Source organism: Narcine bancroftii, chromosome 1, assembly GCF_036971445.1.
Source record: "Narcine bancroftii isolate sNarBan1 chromosome 1, sNarBan1.hap1, whole genome shotgun sequence".
Classification (NCBI taxonomy): domain Eukaryota; kingdom Metazoa; phylum Chordata; class Chondrichthyes; order Torpediniformes; family Narcinidae; genus Narcine; species Narcine bancroftii.
In genome coordinates this window covers 465,615,923-465,638,517 of record NC_091469.1, presented here as the reverse complement: position 1 = coordinate 465,638,517, position 22,595 = coordinate 465,615,923, and the positions used below count along the sequence as shown (strand labels likewise).

At 44.9% G+C, this 22,595-nt stretch overlaps 1 protein-coding gene across 1 annotated transcript in view; it reads right to left on the bottom strand.

Moving 5' to 3' along the window:
- Positions 1-22,595, bottom strand: part of adarb2 (adenosine deaminase RNA specific B2 (inactive)) — an 837,813-nt gene that overhangs the window by 468,479 nt on the left and 346,739 nt on the right. Inside the window, 2 exon segments of the mRNA XM_069914681.1 lie at positions 17,679-17,727; positions 17,729-17,763. Coding sequence (XP_069770782.1) covers positions 17,679-17,727; positions 17,729-17,763 — 84 coding nt within the window.

The window sequence follows — 22,595 nt, the reverse complement described above, 5'->3', positions numbered from 1 at the left end:
AAAGCCCTAGCTCTGTCATCCTTGCCTCATAAGACATGTTCTCCAATCCGGGCAACATCCTGGTAAGTCATATATTCCTGAAGCCCAAGGTTCCTGCAGTGATGTCCCAGTCAAGAAATGATTGGCTTGCAACTAAACTACATCATTTTGTGAGAGATATTGGAACATTTAATCTGGTTTCTAAGTATTATCAATGTTGCACATATTGCCAGATGATATTTTCTGCTCACATGTTCTAATGTAGTCATCGTCCAATTGTGTAAGAGCTTTAAAGGCTTAGCCAGAAATAATGACCCAGGAGAATTGTCCTCATCTTCGTAAGTCACTTACATATTCCAACCAGAAAAAAAACCTTGCCTCTCTGATGGGGAAGATTAGAGGGAGCTTTGCTCAACATCTGAGAGAGCCTAATGCTGACACTGGGAAGTGTGGGGAAATGTTCCAATCCTCAATAGTGACAGCTTTAACTTGATAAGCTTAAATTCAACGAAGAGCGTTTATATTCAAAGTGAAAAAAGTGTAAATCTAGCAGTTAATTAAGAGAACAAGAAGCCTCTGAGCCTTTCTCTGCAAAGGCACGACATCGCCTTTGATATATTACCCATGTGCAAACTCTAGTAGGATTTCACTTACTATAAATTTAAAAACCTTTCCTAACCTAATCAAATCCATTCATATCTATTAGAAAAATAAGTTCAAAAGTTACTGAACTCAAAGAAAGAGCAAAGGACAACTGCATTACAGAACAGTAAAAATAAAGGCAGAGCAATAAAGAAAAAGCATCTCATAAGACCACAAGATATGTAAAAGTTGACCAATTGAGTCTGCTCTTCCATTCTAATCATGAGCTGATCCATCCTCCCACTCAGCCCCACTCCCTACTTTCTCCCCGTACCCTTGATACCCTGACTAATTAAATACCTATCAATCTCTGCTTTAAATACTCCCAATGACCTAGTTTCCAGAGCTGCCTGTTCCACCGACTCACAATTCTTTGACTAAAGAATTTTTTTCTGCAGTTCTCTTTTAAATTGACTCCCTTTTATCCTGAAGGTGTGCCCTCTTGTCCAAGACTCCCCTACCATGGGAAATATCCTTGCCTCATCTACTGTGTCCAGGCCTTTCAGCATTCAAAATGCCTCTATGAGGTCCCCCTCATCCTTCTGTATTCCAACAGGTACAGTCCAAGAATTGACAAACATTCCTTATATGCTAACCCTTTCATTCCTAGTATAATTCGGGTAAAGCACTCATTTCCATCTGCAGAATCAGGGTAGCAGGGTTAGTGTAGGTTTTAGCGACTCACGTTTGAATACAGTGCTGTCTGTAAGGAGTTTGTCTGTTCTCCCTGTGTCTGTGAAGGTTTCCTTTGGATGCTCCAGTTTTCTTCCACATTCCAAAGACATACTGAGTTAGTAGGTTAAATAGTCACATGGGTGTATTTGGGTCGCGTGGGCTTGTGGGCTGGAAGGGTCTGTTACCATGTTGTATGTCTAATTTAAATTAAAATGAATAATTAGGACACCATTGTGGTGGATATGCTATTACACCACTAGGTCATCAGGGGCCACCACCCTGATAACCTTGTATCTATAAGCTGATCGGAGCTCATGCTCTCCATTCTGACCTAGGCTTGCACAGAGGCAAAACCAGTTGTATATATTAGTCTATTAAAACTAGCGTTTAACTTGCACTCTGTCTCGTGTGATTGATGTTAGTCACCATCAATTTAATAGACTAACATATTAACCAGGATGGAAGCTACTTCTGCTCTCGCCCATGCTCCCGACTCCACCTAAACCCGATTTAAGGACCTGAAAACAGAGATGGCTCCCACGCACATGCAACCGAGTATGGACCAGACAGAGAGCTGCGGGACCGAAATTGCGTGAGAGAGAGGGACTCACCCAGCGACCATAGACTATGAGAAGGGCAGAAGTACCCTGAAGCAGGTAAAGAGCGGCCAAGAGCCCTGCCTGTTAGTTAATTCACCGGAACCAGGACCAGCCATGCAGCCCCCGGGTGCCTGATTAATAATCAAGGATCGCGACAAACGCGGGCAGAAGGCGTACGGCAAGTTGCCCTCCCAATCATAATCGACCGCCAGGACTGCGTGGATGGATTGCTACCCCTGAGAGATCCCCAGCTAACCCCGATTCCCCAGAGGGGGCACACACTTCCCCAGGATCAAGTGGCTGCATGAGTATGCACCCCCCACCCCCCAGTCACTGAATCAGAGGCTCAGGTTTAGCCAAGTGCTGAGGCCCGACAGGCCGGAACTGGACCCCAGAACCCCCGGAGAAAGCCCGCACTTTGGCCGGTGGCAGAGTTTTTTTTAAATAAATTATATGGGGGTTGATGGGGCATCAGAGGAAGAGATGTTAATGCTATTGCTAGCTCAGCTGGGGGAAATCGCCCATACTCCCTTATACAGAATGCTAAGTCCTATCAAGAGGCTATGAGCACCTTACAGAGACATTATAATAAAGGCCACAGCGAGCTCCACTCTAGACACAGGCTCATGACCAGGTCACAGCAAGCAGGAGAGTCTGTTAGAGATTTCATCCTCTCCCTGAAAGACCAAGCAAGGGCGTACTCACCACCCCCCCCCCCCACTACGTCTAACGAAGAAACAACACTGCAGCCTGTCTGTCCTGAACATAGAACCCCCTCCGCTGTTCACACTCATGACCCCAAATGAATGTATCTTTTCTTTCACAAGAAAAGCCACGAGGGGCATAGTGCTACCTAAATGGATGATGACACCGGGACCTGTTCTCCTCCAGAAGCACTGCAGACCCAACAAAGCAGACCCGCTGTTGGATCAAGTGGAGTTGAGGCACACGAAACCTCAGTACGCCTTCGTCACATTCCCAGATGGAAGAGAAGACTCGGTGGCCACCAGGGATCTCGCGCCGGCCGGATGTGTGAACAACCCGGAGGAAACACAGATGTTTACGGATCAAGAAGGAGCGCGGCAGAAGTCATTAGAACAATCGTCCATCAAGTCACCCCAGAGGACTAGACCACCCACTCTAGAAATCAGGACCCTGGATACGCCCGCCCCAAAAAATATCACTACCCTAGACTTGATGGCAGGACCTAATCCCATACAAGAGGATCACCAGTCCACACAGCCACATGACCAACCAGTACTTCCCACTCCCACACCTCCACCAAAAAAGGCCGAAAGGCAGACTGCACTCCTGCTGGGGCTGGACGTTCAGTACCAATTGAAAAGCATCACAATAGGACAATGGGCCCCTTCCCCCACTGATCCTTAAGAACAGGCGACACTGTACCCTGACAGCCTTGAAGATAGAACCCTCCCACAATTCACGGACCTCACTCCAATTGCACCGCAGTAGCCAAGAACAGGAGGTACAGCCGAGGGACAGAGATTTCATGAGAGCAGAAGTCTGCAGACTCCTGCAGGAGGATGTTATAGAGAAGAGCTCCAGACCCTGGAGAGCACAGGTCGTTGTAGTGAAGTCTGGGGAGAAGCAGCGAATGGTGGTTGATTATAGTCAATCAATAAATTTACGCACCTGGATGCCTACACATTACCACGTACTGTGGATATGGTAAATAGCATTGCTCAGTATAAAGTGTTCTCTACTATAGACCTCAAGGCAGAGCATCATCAGTTGCCCATTAGTGAGAGCGACCACATATACACAGCGTTCAAGGCAGATGGCAGGCTATATCAGTTTCTCTGTCTCCCCTTCGGCATCACCAACGGAGTGTCCCTGTTCCAGCGGGAAATGGACCGCATAGCAGATGAGTACCAACTCCAGGCATTGTTCCCATACATTGACAATGTTACGATTTGCGACCACTCGCAAGTTGACCATGACATTAACCTTAAACATTTTTTCAGGCAGCAGAGAAACGCAATCTAACGTATAATAGGGATAAATGCGTCTTTAGCACGAGGAAACTGGCCGTCCTGGGATATGTGGTACAGAACGGGGAAATCAGCCCGGATCCTGCCTGCATGTGCCCGCTTCTAGACCTCCTAGTCCCACACACAGAGAAAATCTTAAAGAGATATTTGGGATGCATAGGGGGTCCCCAACTATGCCGACAGTCTCGCCCACTCATAAAAGCCTCAGCTTTCCCTCTCTGCCCAGTAGCTATCAAAGCCTTCACAGATATTATGGACCTGATCGCAAAAGCAACCCTGCAGTCCATAGATGAGATGATCCCATTCCAAGTGGAGACCAATGCCACAGATGTAGCGCTAGCTGCCACACAGAACCAGGAGAGGTGACTGGTAGCCTTTTTCTCACGGACCCTACAGGGGTCCGAGGTAAAACACTCAGCAATGGAGAAGGAGGCTCAAGCCATAGTGGAAGTGGTAAGGCACTGGAGACATTATCTGGCATGTAAACGCTTCACCCTCGTCACGGACCAACGATCCGTGGCTTTTTATGTTTGACAACCAGAACAGGGGGAAGATAAAAAAAACGATAAAATCTTGTGCTGGAGGATAGAATTGCCTACATATAATTATGACATTCTATACTGTCCCGGGAGGCTTAATGAGCCCCCAGATGAACTGTCCAGGGGGCCCTCAACCACATGTCCCAACTGCAGAGCTTGCACAATGAGCTGGGTCACCCGGGAGTTGCAAGGTTGTTCCACTTCACAGGGACCCAAAATCTCCAATTCTTGGTAGAGGAAGTAAGTATAGTAAACAAGGGCTGTCCCATCTGTGTGGAATGCAAACTGCAGATTTACCGGCTGGATAAAGCCACACTGATAAAAGCTACTAGACCTTTCGAGCGCCTCAGCCTTGACTTTAAAGGCCTGGTCCCTTCCGACAACAGGAACATCTATTTCCTTAATGCCATAGACGAATACTCACGCTTTCCTTTTGCAATCCCATGCCCCGATGTACCAGCAGCCATAATAATAAAGTGCCTGCAATCCATTTTCAGCATGTGTGGGTACCCCAGCTATATACACACAGACGGGGTGCCACCTTTATGAGTGCTGAAATCCAGCAGTACCTACAGGATAGAGGCATTGACACCAGCTGCACCACAAGCTACAATCCCAGGGGTAATAGGCAAGTAGAAAGTAAAATCCCACTATCTGGAAAACCCTCCTATTGACTGTAAATGGAAAAGACCTACCCGTGGAAAGACGCGTTACCGGAGGGTTTAAATTCTATACGCTCGCTGTTGTGTACTGCCACTAACACGACACCTCATGACCGTATGTTTTCTTTCTCGAGGAAAGCCGCGACTATCAAGGTGCTGGTTGATGACACGTGGACCGGTGCTCCTCCGGAAACATTGCAGGCTCCACAAAATGGACCCACTGGTGGTGCCAGTGGAATTGGGGCACGCTAACCCTGACGCATTTGTCGCATTCAGGGATGAACGGGAAGACTCAGTGGCCACCAGGGACCTTGCACCAGCTGGAATTGTGGACGACGCAGGAGAGTCGCAGACCCATATGGATCAGCACAAAGGGATCATGGACGATGTGGGAGAGTCGCAGACTGTTACGGATCAGCATGAAGGATGACAGACACCAGGACAGCCGACCATCACGTCACTCCAAAGGGGCCCACCGAACAATACACCTCCAATAATCAGTACTCGTACGGAAAGCTCTACACCCCCTCAGCATACTTCCACCCTGCAGCCAAGGGAAGCCCTACACCCCCTCAGCATACTCCTACCTAAAGTCAGGACCCTCTGCCCTCAATACCCTTCACCCACCCACCCTAGTACTCTGAAGGTCCAGGAGAAAAAGGAAAGCCCTTCAGATACTGGTTATCGGGGTGGGGAGGGAGGTCAAAATCCATTAAGGGGAGGTGAATGTGGTGGTGATATGCTATTACACCACAAGGTCTCCAGGGGCTACCACCTGATGACCTTGTATATATAAGCCAATCGGAGTTCATGCTCTCCATTCTGACCTAGGCAAGAACCAGCTGTATATATTAGTCTATTAAAACTAGTGTTTAACTTGCACTGTCCTGTGAGATTGATGTTAGTCACCATCAACCATGTTTCAGATATTTCACAAATGTTTTCCCTCACTGTTCAAGCAATACGCATGTGCATTGTCTTTTGAACAGATTTTTGGCCTTACAATAGGCCTGAAAATTGGGGTGTGTTTGAGAATTAGAAGATGGGCTTTAGGTTCCTAGATCACTGGGACAGTTTCTAGGAAGATGGGATCTGTACCAGGGTGCAGAGGATACCAGAATTTTGCCTGGATTGGAGAACATGTCTAATGAGGCAAGTCTAATGACAGAGGTGGGCCTTTTTTCTTTGATGGGAAGAAGGATGAGAGGTAACTTAATAGAGGACTACAAGATTATGACAGGCATTGACTGGGTTAACAACCAGCACCTTTTCTCCCCAGGGTGAAAGTTGCAAATATCAGAGGCAAGAGACAATAGACAATAGGTGCAGGAGTAGGCCATTCAGCCCTTTGAGCCAGCACTGTGATCATGACTGATCATCCACAATCAGCACCCCATTCCTGCCTTCTCCCCATAATCCTTGACTCTACTATCTTTAAGAGCATTATCTAATTCTTTCTTGAAAGCATCCAGAGAATTGGTCCCCTCTGCCTTCTGCCTTCTGAGAAGGGAGAAAAGTTTGGGACGACATCAGGGTTGTTTTCTTTTGCACAGAGAATGGTGGGAGCCTGGAATGCATTGCCACCGGTAGAGGTGGAAACTGATACAACAGAAACACTTAAAAGGGTTGCTGAGTTTGGGAAGGTTTCGATCATTGATTAAGTTTACATGGGATGGCCAACATAGTGGGCTGAAGGGTATGTCCTGTCCTGGAACTTTCTATGTTCTAAAAGGATGAGTTACACCTCAGCCAGACTGGGACCTCCTTCACCTGGAATGTACTACCTGAGAGAATGATTGAAACTGGGTGGCTGTGAACATTTAAGAAGTGTCTCGGGGGTGGGCAACCTTTTAAATTTTAATTTAGACCTACAGCACGGTGTAATGGAGGATTTAGACCAGCTTATGCAAGAATGTATACATGTGAATCAGAAGACATAACCTAAATTCCACCATGGGGTCCAGAGATGCAGTTGTCTTTTGTTGGTCGCAGACTGTCAGGAGACCTTGAAGATAAATAAACCATTTATTCAGGGTGATGGGCTATGGGTAAGCAATTTTTGGGTAATATAAGCCATGGTCCCACTGCTGAAGTTTGAGACTCTCTGAGGGGTGGAAAAGTCTCTCAGCAAGAAGAAGAACTTCTAGAGTCTAACCAACATCCCGGTCGGGGGAGGTGGAGAAGCTGCTATCGGAGCCCCGACGACCTACAAGTGTGTGGTCGTTGCCTCGCTTCGGCAGTTGGGACCAGTCCAGGCATTGATAAGTATAATTGGGAAGAGCTTGCATATTGTAGTTTGATATCAATTTTAGATTTAGTAATAAAGATTTGTATAAGCTGAAGTGCTCTCTGCATGTGTCTCTGTTTTCTTTCGGTAGCTCAAACACTATGACCAATCTAAAATGAACAAAGTGAGAAGTACAAGTTTACCAGAATACACGGTAACAGGCCATTTTGGTCCAAGAGTCCATATCGCCAAGTTAACCTACACTCCCAGTATGTACTCGTGGGGCTGTTACCTTTCTCTATGTCTAACGTAAAAATTTAAAATTTAAAAGATGAACAATTAAACCTCTTAGGCATTGAAGGTTCTGAACCTAGTGCTGGGAGATGAGATTAAAATAGGTTGCCGAGTGGTTGGCATGGTTGATTTGGGCTGAATGGTGTGTATCTTTGCTGCTCTATTTTATGCCTCAAAAGTCACGCGTCTGGGATTTTCGAAGCAGCGACTGTAAATTAATTTATATGCAGAAAAAGCCTTGCATTGAAATAATGTCTTTCGTGACCTCAGATCGTTCTGGAGAGCTCTATAGCCCAATTAAATACTTATGTAGGATAGTTACTAATGCAATGTATGTTTTAAGAATTTTAAATTTACTCAGCAATAGGCACCTTTGAAAATGAGACACCTCTTAATGTTGATTGTGCAATTATAATTCTAACCTTGCTGCTTCTTTTGAATCGTGGATTTTGAAAACGGTAGAAGATAATGCTGACAAATCTGAACACATATTTCATAATAGTTAAGGTCACCGGTTAGCACTTCCATTGAGAGGGGATCTCATTGAAACATGTTGAATGGTGTGGACAGAGTACATGTAGAAAGGTTGCTTCCCATGGTGGGAGAGTCTAGGACAAGAGGGTACAACTTGAGGAATGAAGGGGTTCCCCTTAGAAGAGATGCGTAGGAATTTCTTCAGCTGCGTGATGGTGAATCTGTGAAATTTGTTGCCACGGGCAGTTGTGAAGTTCAGGTCATTGGGTGTATTTAAGACAGAGATTGATTGGTTCTTGATTAGTCAGGGCATCAAAGGTTATAGGGAGAAGGCAGGGCAGTGGGACTGAGTTGGAAAATGGGTCAGCTTGCGGTGGTGCACATCTCTGACTGCAGACGAACTGGCTTCGCGTGTTACGGTCGCAGCAGTGGAGCAGTCACGTCAAGATGGCGCCACCGGGGCCGTCGTTTCCACTGGTCGAGTCGGCTATGTGATGACGTGTTTTTTGGCGTGAGGACAGGACTTACCCGTGGGCCTTATAAGGCGCAACGCAGGACGTTTCAATAAACAACTGAAGTGCAGACTAACCCACTGAGTATTGGTCTCGTTCTTTTGACTCCCATTTAGCTGCTGCCTCATTGGTGATTCTGCTGAGTCTATACATCTCTGGACTCAACAGTACTTGCACTATAGCAGTCAGTGCAGTCACCCTCAAACTCCCCAATTTCTGGATGCTTCAGCCACGCATTTGGTTTGGACAGGCAGATGCACAGTTCCAGATAAAGCAGATTACCTCAGACTCCACCAAGTTCCACCATGTTGTCAGCTCCCTTGACCAAGAAATCACAGCCAGAGTGGTCGATCTCATACAGAACCCACCAGAGGAAGGTAAATACTCTGCTTTGATGGCACTTCTCATCAGCACCTGCGGGCTCTCGAGATGCCAGAGAGCAGCCAGGTTTATGCACCTGGACGGCCAAGGGAATAGAATGCCATCCACCCTTGTGGAGAAAATTCTCACACTGGCAGAGGGCCGCAAGCCCTGCCTCATGTTCGAGCAGGCGTTCTTAGAGCAGATGCCCAATGACATCCAGCTGCTGCTAGTAGATGCAGATTTCACCGACCCCGCAAGGTTGCAGTGAAGGTGGACATTTTCTGGCAGACCAAAAGAGAGAACGAATCCACCATGAATCAGCTGACGCATCCCCAGATGGAGCAGCAGCCCAAAACCAAAACAACCGGTGAGCAGCCATGCCCTCGTAGACCAATAGAGGCACCAGAAGCATGGGGGTGTTTCTATCACCAGAGCTGAGAGGTGGGGAGGGCAGAAGCTCCTAAGTGCACAGCCCTGTGCATTGCGTTTCCGGGAGAAGCCTAGGCCAGCCACCACTAATAGCTACAGTGCCTTGCCGAGCAAGGCATGTGACAGTCAAAACCACTGGCTGGTGGTACATCGTCGACACAGGAGCTGAGCTCAGTGTCATTCAGCCAATGCCTTTAGAGACCCGAACACAGCCACGAGGGCTGACCCTGCAGACAGCCAACAACACCGACATTAAGACCTTTGGCATGCGGCGTGTACCAATACACCTCAGCGACAAGATTTTCTGCTGGGATTTCACACTGGCCATGGTTGAGAAGCCACTTCTTGGAGTAGATTTCCTCCGAGCTCACAGCCTGCTTGTGGACCTCAAAGCTAAATGCCTGGTGGGTGCCCAGACATTCCAGATGATCCAGCTCTTGATGACCAGCGCTCAGGACCAGAGAGTGGCCACTGTTACCACCCCCACCGACAGGTACAGCCACATCTTAGCTGAATTTCTGTCTATCCTCAGACCCCAGTTCATGTCCAACATGCCAAAACATAGTGTGCAGCACCACATTCTGACACAGGGCCCATCTATTCATCCAAAAGCCAGACAACTACCCCCAGACAAGATGCAACTAGCCAAGGAGGAATTCAAATGAATGGAAGAGCTGGGTATTGTCTGTAGGTCCAACAGCCCATGGGCTTACCCTCTGCATGTAGTACCAAGGCCACAAGGAGTTGGCAACCTTGCAGAGACTACAGGTGCCTCAATGTTTCCACTACCTTGGACCGCTACCAACTTCACTGCCAACCTGCTCAGGACAACTGTTTTCTCCAAGGTTGACTCGGTACGAGGCTACCACTAAAGTTTCAGTCCAGCATTTTGAACCACCCAGATGACAGTTCAAACACATCCACGTTGGCATCGTTGGTCCCCTGCCCATTTCACGAGAAGACCAGTATCTCCTCACAATGGACGACCGAACCACAAGATGGCCAGACATGAAGCTGGATTGTAGAAAGCTGCAAAAGCAACAGGGTTATCATGGTGGGAAATTTTAAATTCCCAAATATTGACTCGGATGTCCTTAGCGCCAGTGATTTGAGTGGGGCAGAATTTGTTAAGTGCATTCAGGAGGGCTCCTTAAAGCAGCCAACCAACAAGGGGGTCCACAATGGAACTTGTATTGGCAAGTGAGCCCGGCCAAGTGATCAGAGTTGCAGTGGTGCGCAGTTTGGGAATAGTTAATTATGTGCAAGGATAAGCTTGGGCCTTGAAGAAAAACCCAAAATTGGTGTGAGGCAATGATTAGGCAGGAGCCAGGGGAGTTAATCAGGAGTAGCTGTTATTGGGCAATCCTACAACTGACATGGGAGATGTTTAAGGATCAACCATTTAGCGTCTGTTACGTTTATATGTTGCTTGGGAGGCTTCCTAAATAACTTAGAGATGCAAGATTCAAATAATAAGAGACTTTACTTATTGATGCCTTTCACCATCTCAGGAAACCTGCTCACCCACTCGTAAACATAAACATACGCCCCCACAGTGGGGCACTACAGTGAGAAGGGTGTATTCTTACGCGATTACAAAATAGTTCACATTATTCTGACTATATAACAGAGTCCATATTCCAGAGTGAAGGAAGGACAAGGACACTAAGAGAACATTGGATGTTGAGAATGGTCATGAACTCAGTCAAGAAGAAAAAGGAGCTATAGCTGCAATCCTGGAGAAATAGTGATTGCAAAAAATAGCTAAAGGCAGTCATTAGGAAGCCCAAAAGGACCGTGAAACTTCCTTAATGTGCATGATCAAAGAAAACTCCGAGGCATCTCAGAGAACCATTGGTTAGCCTAGCGGTTAGCACAATGGTATTACAGTGGCAGCGATTGGGACTGTGGTTTGATTCCCATGCTGTCTGTAAGGAGTTTGTATGTTCTCCCCGTGTCTCAGTGGGTTTTCCCTGGGGTTTCTGGTTTCCTTCCACAGTTCAAAATGTACCAGGAGTTTAATTGGGTGTAATTGGATGGCACGGGCTCATGGGCTGAAAAGGCCTGTTACTGTGCTGCATGTCTAAGAAAAAACTTCTAAAAATATTAAACCGTACAGGAACAGGTCCAGTGGCCCATCCAGTCCATGCTGAATTATTATTCTGCCAAGTCCCAACTAAGTCCACCTGGATCCATCCTTCTATATCCCATCCAAATTTCTCTTAAACATTGAAATCAAGCCCACACCCATCACATCTGCTGAGAGTTTGTTCCACATTCTTTACCAGCCTCCCCCTAATTTTCCCCCTTAGCACTTCATCTTTCAACCTTAACTCATGTCCTTACATTCTTGTTTCACCCAACCTCAGTGGAAAACGTCGATTTGCATTTACCCTATCTACACCCCTCAATTTGTATCACTCTATCAAATCTCCCCTCATTCTCTGATGCTCCAGGGAATAAAGTCCTAACCTATTCAACCTTTCCAAATAACTCAGCTCCTCAAATTTCAGCAACATCCTTGTAAATCTTCTTTGCAAATTTATTGGTAGCTTTCCTGCAGGTAAAGTGACCAAAACTGTGTATAAAATCTCAGCAAGGTCTTATGCAACTTCAACATAACATGTGCAATACACAAAAGTGCTGGAGAAACTCAGTCAGTCACGCAGCATCTACACTAAGCAAAGGGATATCACCATCTTTTCGGGCCTGAGCCTTTCAACATACCTCGATGAGGGGCTCAGACCTGAAACACTGGTTATATCCCTATGCTTCCTACATGATCTGCTGAGTGTCTCCAACAGTTTTGTGCATTGCTCAACAATCACTGTGGTCTATGATCTTCTTGAGTGGTAGAGCAAGCTCAAGAGGTTATTTGTCCGACTTTAAAAAAAATTATGTAAAATACTGAAACATGACATCATGTGTCAATGGCCGCTAATATCTACATATTACAGATTCTGCCTCAGACTGAATCATGTGTGAAAGAGATCGCAGAGGTAAAGAAAGTGTTCATACATTCCATAACTGTAGAGCTCGTCGAAAGAACCAAAGACTTGTTGATCCAAATCAAGGCTTTTATTAGCAAAAGACAGGAGCTCTTCACAGGTGGCCGACCAGTCCGGAATGATCCGACCTGGCTAGGGACACAACCCTTTAAGGCCCAGACAGTAGGCGTGGCTAAGCTCTCAGCCAATCGCTGTATGCACAGTCATTACACTCTAGATACTGTAACTATATACATTGGTGATAGGTCTGTACTATCACAATAACCGAACCTTCAACGTGCAGAGCTTCTGTGTGTGTTTCTCCAGGTCTTTGAATCCCTTCATTGCTTTCTGGTAACTTACTGGCAGGCATCCATTTTATCAATATTTACCTGATTTTTAGTGACCATTTAACAGAATAATCATCTGCTGTCACAGATACATTCTGAGGTATTTTCCCTGGAGATGAGCAACCTCTCAAATGATGCATTCATCTATCACGGGAAGGTTTCTGGGACACAAACTGTTTATAAACTGTCTAGCATGGTTGAAAATGCATTGATGAATGACAAGGAGGAAGAGATCACCACACTTCCAAAACTGCTCATTACAGCCTTCATTTATAATACTTAAAACATACAGCCGTGCATTTTGCTCTGTGCTGATTATAAATGATGCATGTACTTTTATATGATGAAATACACCTGAAGAACTTTATCAAAATGTGCTTTCTAAAGTAAGGGGTGGGGGGGATGGTAGGTGAGGGGAATCAGATATTCTTCCACATCCCATAGCATCTAAGGATAACCAATGTACTTAAAGTTGCATCGTGAAGATTTTATTTCACATCTTGCCTTTTGTCCTGTAACTTAAGTTTGATTTAATCACATAAAATATTAGAACTTCAATGATTTAAATACCCAGAAGACGCTGACGTTATTCAAAAATGTTCTAACTTAACTGCAGAAAGTTATTTGCTTTCAGTGTTTAATATGAATTACAAGTATTGCTGGTAGATAATGAATATGATATTTAACTTTTGGACTCTGCTTTCTCATCTATGATTCACAGTCACCCTAAAATCTAAAGTGCAGGCTTGAGTCACGAGGAAAGATGGGATAGGTGGGTCTGTTTACCCGAGAACAAAGGAAATGGAAAGGTGGCATGTAATGAGACATACAGATTGGGCAGATTCACAGCCTGCTTCCCAGAATGGGAAGTCTAAAAGTACAGGGAAAAGTTTTAAAGGGAGAACATTTTTCACTCAAGGAGTAGCCGGTCTCTGGAATGAGCTGCCAAAGGATGTGGTGGAAACATGATCTGTAACAACATTTAAGAGGCACGCAGGCAGGTACTTGAATGAACAGGGTAAAGGGAAATACAAAATGAATGCAGGCAAGTGAAATTGGCAGGCATGATATTTGGCATAGACATTGTGGGCTGAAGGGCCTGTTTCCAGGATGTACAATTCTATGAAGGGAACACACAATCTTGACTTGGGTTTAATTTCGACATATAGCATGGTATCAGGCTGACACAGAGCATTTAAACACTGCTATTTTTATTTGTACGAGTTGCTTGTTTGATTCAGGTCATAAATTCCTGGTTCCATAGTTGCTGTTCTCACCAAAACACAAGTTCATGCTGCCCAATTTATACCTAATTAACCCACAACCCCAGTACATTTTGAACAGAAGGAAGGAACTGGGGCCCCCAACGAAAGCCCAAGCGGATGCAGGAAGAATGTACAAACTCCTTACAGATGGTGTGGGATTTTAACCCCAGTGTTGATTGCTGGAGCTGTAAAGACATTGCGCTAACCGCTACCGCCCTATCTTATTACCGCTCCTTCATTAACCAAAGGCAGTGTGGGACTGAGGATGATGCTTCCTCCCAAGAGTGATTAGTACAGGCAATAAATCCTGGCCTCATCAGGGATACCCAAATCCCGTTCAAACAACTGGATGAGAAGAAGAAAGAGGGAGTAGGTTTACATGTAATCTCGGGCAGCAGGTGAAGGGTTTGGTTTCAGCAAGCTCTTATGCATTTCTTTATTCTTGCAGACTTGCTTGTTTAACTCCATTTAAGCAAAACACTCCACCACTCTAACTGGTTATTTATTCCCGGGTAAAGTGGGGGAGACTTGTGGCTCTGTACAGAAGGATTTCAATCATTCCAAGAATTCTGGCTTGACCAAGAAACTTTCCCATTAATGAGAAACAAAAACAAGTGCCTTTGACAACTATGCAAACCCATGAGAACTCAACACATATCTAGCACACAGAAGGCGCAGATGGGAGTTTGACAATTTTTCATTGCTTGTTCCATTTCACAGAATTCAACACATCTGGTATTCAATAGAAAGCATCTTTCCACTAATTTGTTTGTCACTGTATATTGAAACTACTATCTGTCATCTTGTCATGTTTTTGTTGTCCCAGGCTGTATGAAGACATGGCAAGTCAGGAGTTTCATTTGTTGGTCCCATAGGGACTTAGATGGGCAAAGTGCCACCTGTTTCAAAGCCTCAGCAGCTTCTGGGCCACTACAGATGCTGACAGATGAAAGCACAAAATTTAAATGTAGACATACATAAATACATACAGCATGGAAACAGGCCCTTTCGGCCCACGAGTCCGTGCTGCCCAATTTACACCCAATTAATCTACACCCCCGGTATGTTTCAAACAGTGGGAGGAATCTGGAGCCCCCAGAGAAAACTCATGCAGGCACGAGGAGAACGTACTAACCCTTACAACCAGCGTGGGATTAAAGTTAGGATTCTGCAAGAGACTGATAGGACCATTTGCTCCACAAGCTCATGCTCCGCAAAGACAATTGTTTCCTTCAGGACATTCATCAATTATACAAGCTGACACAGTAGCTACATCACCGACATATCATTTATTTATAGAGTGTTAAACACTGCTATTTTTATTTGTATGAGTTGCTTGTTTGATTCAGGTCATAAATTCCTGGTTCCATAGTTGCTGTTCTCACCAAAACTATTATTGTGAGCTATCATTTATCTGCTAGATATGTTTAAACACAACTACCTTTTATGAAACATTACAGCACAGTACAAGCCCTTTGGCCCACAATGTTGGGCTGACCCATGTAAACCTTCCTGATCTCGCCACCATAACCCTCTAATTTTCTTGCATCCATGTGCCTTTTAAATGTCCCTATTGCACCAGCCTCAACCACCACCTCTGGCAATGCATTCCAGGCACCCATTATTTGTATAAAAAAAACTTACCCCTGACATCTCCCCTAAACTTTCCTCCCCTCGCCTTAAACAGATGGCCTTTGGTATTTGCGACTGTCGCCCTGGGAAAAAAAGGTGTTCGCTGTCCACTCTCTTGGTGCCCCTCATAATCTAGTATATCTCTATTAAGTCACCTCTCAACCTTCTTTGCCTCAAAGGGCAAAGCCATAGCTCTGTCAACCATGCCTCATGAGGAATCCTCTAATTCAGGGAATATCCTGGTAAGTTTCCTTTGCACTCTTTCCAACACTTCCAGATTCATTCTGTAATGAGGTGACCAGAACTGAACACAATTTTCCAAGTGTGGTTGAACCAGAATTTTTAAAATAGAGCTGCAACCTTACGGCTCTTGAATGCAATCCCCCAATTAATGAAGGCCAGCTGTTTTAACTACCCTATCAACCTGGACAGCAATCTTGAGAGATGTATGGATTTGGACCCAAAGGTCCTTCTGTTCTGCCACACTGTTCAGAATCCTGCTATTATCCATGTACTTACTTTCAAGTTTGACCTTGACTTCACACCTATCTGGATTGAACACCATCTGCCACTTCTCCACCCAACTCTGTATTCTGCCTACCTCTGTTTTCTTGAATATATTAACATGCTTAGAAATAAGGCATTTCTAAAATATATTACAGATTAAATCATCTGTAATATTATTGGTATTACAATTGCTTTGTAGTTTGGGCATGACAATAAGAGAATTAAAGCACATAGATTAGGTTGAAAACCTTTTTAAATGGTTGGTAGATCATCACCCTACCCCCCTCCACACACCCACCCACTTCTCCATCTACCCTCCTTCCAAGGAATCACTCAATACTTCTCAAATGCTCAGCTTTTCAATGATCTGAGTTCAGTGATCTGAAGATTGATAGAATGAGTTATCAGGCTGAACAGCGAAGAGTGCATTGATAGAAGAGATGATCATGCAAAGAACTGTTCAGATCTTCCTCCTCTTGGAGCTGTGTTGCCATTACTGACAAGATTCAGCAACAATAGCCTTTTATACACAGAGATCACGCAGTACTGCCGTAAAGATGACCCACCATGAAGCCTGCATAATGCTGCCCCACTGTGTCATTTTACATAGCATGCCGGCACTCCGGAAGCAAAAGAGGCGGGACATGTAAAATAACAGCGTCGGTATCTAGTGTGAAGTTTAACATGTGCATTCACATCCTCTAACGTCCTGGTCCCAGTCTTTCTATGCAGACCTCAATTTGGCGCTGTGACTACCTCCGCTGCCGGCTTAAAGGCGGGACTACAATAACTCCCCATCCCGTGTTCGCAGTTTTTACACAGAATGGTGTGGTGCGATAAAGGCGCAATATTACTGCCTAGAAGTGGCTGTGCAAAAGGCATGAACATGGGAATGGGGAGTCATTGCAGTCTGGCCACATTAGGACAATGCAGAGCACGGACATTATTTGGGTCACAACGAAGAAAATGTCAGAAGTTCTAAAATCACTGAAGCTATATTTCTGAAAAGAGATAGGAAAACTGGTATGGAGCAGTTACCAAGGAGCTAGAATATTTTTAGAACAGAAAATACTTTGTGTAGCTTCATCTCATTCTGAATTCCATTACATTAAGTAAGATCATGAACATTTTAAAAATTTTAATTGTATTAATCACTTCATGAAAACATGTGCTATGTTCATCTTAACAGCAGCTTGAATTTATGGTGCAGCTGAACATAATAAAATAGCCCAAGTTGCTTCGCTGAACCTGAAGAGGAAAGAAACTGATGTTGAGGCAAATAGAAAAATAAAAAACGCTGAACAAGAGTTTGGCCAAGAAGATGTTACGAGAAGGTCTGGAAGAGGGAGAGAAAGGTAGAAGGGTGGAGCAGCCTCGGGGAGGGAATCCCAGAGAGGATAATGCAGCTTGCTTTAGCCTCTGAGATGGGATGCAGGTCTGCCCAGCGAGAGCTGCAAGCATGTGGTGGGATATCGATGCTGGTTTCGGCAGTGGGAACCCCTGATTTGGAAAAAGCTTTTTGCCACTTACACTCGCTGCTCTCACATGAGGAGTGCTCAGTTTGGTGAGGGACCAAAGGCCCTGGTGGTGCAATGGAGCCATACCCCAAGCAAGGGTATTCAGGACAGGAAGAGGAGAAGAAAGTGGAGGAAGGAAAAAAGCAATGAGAGAATGCGCCAGCTCGGCTCACAGTCGGGCACCCTCGCTCCAGCCCCGTCCTTCCCTCACAGGCACGGTGGGAGCTGCAATTCCTCACTTGGTGGGGCTTCTGTTTGACTGCTGAGATAATGGCAAATTTATCAAAGCTGGCAAAAATAAAACATTTGCCTCAAGTTGGTCCAGTTGACTAAAGGCAGCTGCACAAGTGCTAAGTGACCTATTCTTATCCTTTTGTTCCTTAGTACTGAATTAATTTTATTCCATGATTGTCCTTGAGAAGTTCTTGTGGCACAATAAAGCATTGGGAACTCTTCCTAATGAATTGTAATTGTGATTATAGATGAAATACTGCAGTAGATAAGCTTGAGGACACTGAGCCATGGCGGAAAAAGTCTGGTGAGGTGTATTACGGCATAATGTAGTCAGCAATTTTCAACATGACAATGACTGCCCATTCTACATTGTACAATACCCTAGACAAGCACAGCATTGGAATTTAGCACTAAGCCACATCAAACAATTTCCAAGCAAATGGTTGGAGATAAGCTTTGAAGAGCGAAAAGGTTCAGTGAAAGGAAAGATTGACCGCAGATTATTCGGAAATGGCCAAAAAAGGTTCAATGACACTTGTCACTGCTGGTAGCCATCCAGATTTGCAATGCTTTTGTCCTCTCTGTGCTTGGGCAGTGTAGCTTGGTGTGGAGGGGCTGCAGAGAAGAGAGATATTCTAGGCTTCAGTCTTAGAAAGAATGTGATGTTATTGGAGAGGGTGCAGAGGAGATTCACTGGGATGATTCCTGGAATGCAAGGGCTAATGTATGAGGAATATTTGGCAGCTCTTGGATTGTATTAATTGGAATATAGAAGAAGGAGAGGGGATCTCATAGAAACATTTTGTATTTGAAAGGTTTTGAGAGAGTGAATGTTGATATGATGTTTCCCTTGGTGGGTGAATCAAGGACAAGGGGTCACACTTAAAATTAGAAGTTATCCGTTCATAAAGGTATCAATGGATATGGGGAAAAGGCTGGAAATTGGAATTAAGTGTGAGCATAGTTCAGCCTAGTGCAGAGTCATGGAACAGGCTCAATGGGCCTAGTGGCTTGCTTCTGTTGCTTTATCTTGTGAACTTAAATCCTCAAGGGCAAGCATTAACAGGCTACTTCCATCCAACAGCAGTTTGGAGCCATCAGCACTGCACCATTCAACTATGAATGAACTTGTATTCAAGGCGAGTTTCGGTTAGGCAAGACTTTGATGCAGGATATCGTAATTTAAATTGGAAATGCTGGTTCTGAGATGTACTGTATTCGTTGATCAGGATACTGGAGGTCATAGATGGTGGGAGGATCTCCTGCTCTACTATCATGAACACAGATGATGACCAAGCAATTACCCTGGAAATTAGGGTTGTTGAGCTTCCTATAGGTGACAGAATGCCTGAGTGGAAGATACCGTGAAATTCACTCAGTCCCTACTGCAGACTAACAGAGGTCAATCTTTCTCTGTTCACTCTAACACACTACACACCCATATGCACCACCCCCATACACCCTCTAAACACCCACCCCACACGAACACATCAACACATGCGCACCGCTCTCCCACACACATAACCACACATGCACACCACCCCCACACACCCTCCCACACACATCCTCCTGCGCACGAGCACACACACCATACCTGTTGCAATGAAAGAGCATTAAAAAGCATTTCCAGATTACAACCATTCAGCTTATGGACACACTTACACGAGAATAGGCTTCCAAAATGTTAAATTCAAATGCATGAACAGCGGATCTAGGTTTTTTTTTCTCTCTACTACAAACGATTGCTCTTTCTTGTCAGTATCATGTGCTTTTGATGCCATTCATCAAAATACTGTGGAGATATCGAGCAATTTTGTGCATTTTCCGATTTACTGACAAAATTAACTTGCGGACATCTGTAAAAACGGAACCCATTTGTTACCTGGGGACAGCCTGTACTCATTGTCAGTGCAGGATGAATGGAGAGAGCCCTGAGCTGCAGAAAATGTCTACACAGGATAACAATGGAACGTTTATCCGCCCACTGTATTTTATGCATCTGGCCAGGTGAAGGTGGACTTGAGCAGAAGCGACAGAGAGGGCAATTGCAATACTGATGCCACCGTTTGGGTCTAGATTCCCTTTTGCTTCTGAGCTCAGGAAGGCACTGAAGATTAATGGTGCCCTTAATGCAGCTTTGTGCATTCAGCAATGTCACAACGACAGCTGCTGTTGAATGAGTGAAACTTTTGGCTATTAATAGTCAGGTTTTAAGCACATGTGCCAACCTACAAAACTTCTAGAAGGACATTAAATCGCACCAAGCTAAAAAAAAAATGCTGCTATTGTCCGACAAGCTGACGAGTCTGAAAAAGGTGATTTCAAACGGTCCTTGGCCTAAGTCGCTGGAAAAATTCACACAGCATCCCAAGGAAGCAAAGGGTAACCAAGATATTGGGCCTGAGCCCTTCATCAAGGTATGAGCAAAAATTGGCACCTATCTTTTTATTCGAGCACCTGCTGTTTTTGCATACACCTTGATGAAAGGCCCAGGCCTGATACCTTGGTCACCAGATGCTGCCTGATCTGCTTAGTTTCTCAGCACATTCATGTATTGCACTTGACCCCAGTGTCGGTGGACATTTTTTGTTCAACTCCATGGCCTAAGCTGATGTTTTGAATTTAAATTTTAAATTTAGACCAACAGCACAAAAACAGGTCTTTTGGGCCCACGAGTCCGTGCGATCCAATTTACACCCAATTAACCTACAACCCCCAGTACATTTTGAATGATGGAAGGAAACCCATGTGGACAGTGCCAGATTTGAACTCTGGTCCCGATCATTTAGCACTGTAACAGCATTACGCAAACCATGCTGCCCCTTTCTGGTGACTGAAGTTAAATTTTGTCAGTGTGAGTCTTGTTTTCACCAGGAATTATGTTTTTTTTTGCACCCTGCCTTTCTTTGACATTAACTTCCAATCAGGGTATGAAATGAATGAGAAACTATTTATTATTGCCAACTGTCTTCCATCCTTCAGAATTTCACCAATTCGTCAGTACCCTGCACATTTAAATGGGTAGGTCCTACCTGCTGGGTCCAGGGGAAACAATAATTGGTTTAAACCTGATTGGCAGTGCAGCTGTGGTCTGCTGTATGCCACTGACTGGTGTGACATTTGCCTCCAGCTTTAGCCAAAAGTGACCCTGGTGTGCAGCTGGATTTAAAAGCCACTGGCAATACCGTACCAACTGTGTCAGTGAACAGTGGTGCCTGTACAGGCTACTGGTAGGAAAGGGAGTCCTCAGCCCAGACTTTGTTGCTTGTTGTGGTGGTACACCACCAGCCTACTGCAGGGGGCAACCTCTGTACCTGCAGGAGTGTAAGGGGACTGGACAACACCTGGCCGGTTGTCATTCAGTTGGCCTGAACGGATCGAGCCCCACCCAGTCGGGGACCAATCACCCTCCGGGATATCCTGAGGCCTCACACTGAGTTGCTGCAGCCACAGCCAGCCTGGCTCTGTGGAAGTCTTTGTGGATTAAAGCCTGTTGTACAGACTTGACCTTGTGTGTGTCTGATTCTGTCTAACAGCACACCATACTTGTCAAACTCACAACCCTCATTCCTCAATATGAAAACAATCATTCAGTGGATGAATCAAAGGAGCCAGGGATTGGGAGCATCATGGGATTAATTTGAATCACATTGAAAGGTAATCACTGGGACACAATTAGCACACTGTGAATCAGTCTTCAGATCCACAATCCAGGCCTGCCCCCACCCTCAATGTTGAAATTTACTTCCTATCTGTTGGACACTTGGGCAAGTTTACTCCACTTATATAGGTTTGATAAATCCAAACAAGAGGATAAAATGGCTTCCCTTCTTCAATGGGGGTTAGAACCAGTATGGCGTCACCACCATCTCTATCACAAAATCTGGGCCGTCGGTGCAGAATTCACGATGCCTCTACTTTCTAAGGATTGTGAAGAGAATACCTTCCCCATGTGGATTGTGTCAGCTATAACGACAGTTGGCAACAAAGCCTCAAGAAGGTAAAAAAACATACCCAGGCTAATCACAGACTCTGACCTCCCATCCATCGAAGACACCTATGTGATGTGCTGCCTCTTGAAAGCAGCCAACATCCTGAAGGACCCCCATTGAGTGCGTGGTCATAACCTCTTCTCCCTGCTAGCTTCGGACAGAAGGTACCAAAGCTTAAAGACCAGCACCTTTAGATTCTAGAACTTTCTTTTCAACAGCTGTCAGGCTCTTGAACCTCTTCACAGAAGGATTGTCTGGACTATTGCTACATTATTATTTTTGTAACAAGGATAACTGTGGATATTTATTATCTCTTTTTAAATTTCTTGTGTCTTTGAAATCATTATTGTAGTTTCATCAATGCTGTTGTTCTATTTATTACAAAGTATCTGTTTGGCAACAGAAAGAAAGAATGTTGGTCCATATGTACATTGTACAATATATGACGATGTCATGATAATGAATATGTATGAGATGTACCGGAAGTCACGTGGTAGGAGAGAGAGATAAGAGCACAAGCAGGAGAACAAAGGAAACGGGAGAATAAAGACTCTGAGAAGTTTACATGATAAAACTTGTGTTTGATGTTTTATTAATTCACATTTCGGGCCACAAATGTGACATTGGCGACGAGGATGGGATAAGCTTGAAGAAAATTAAAGACTAAACAAGATTACAGAGGATTACAGACAACTTCAAGGTGA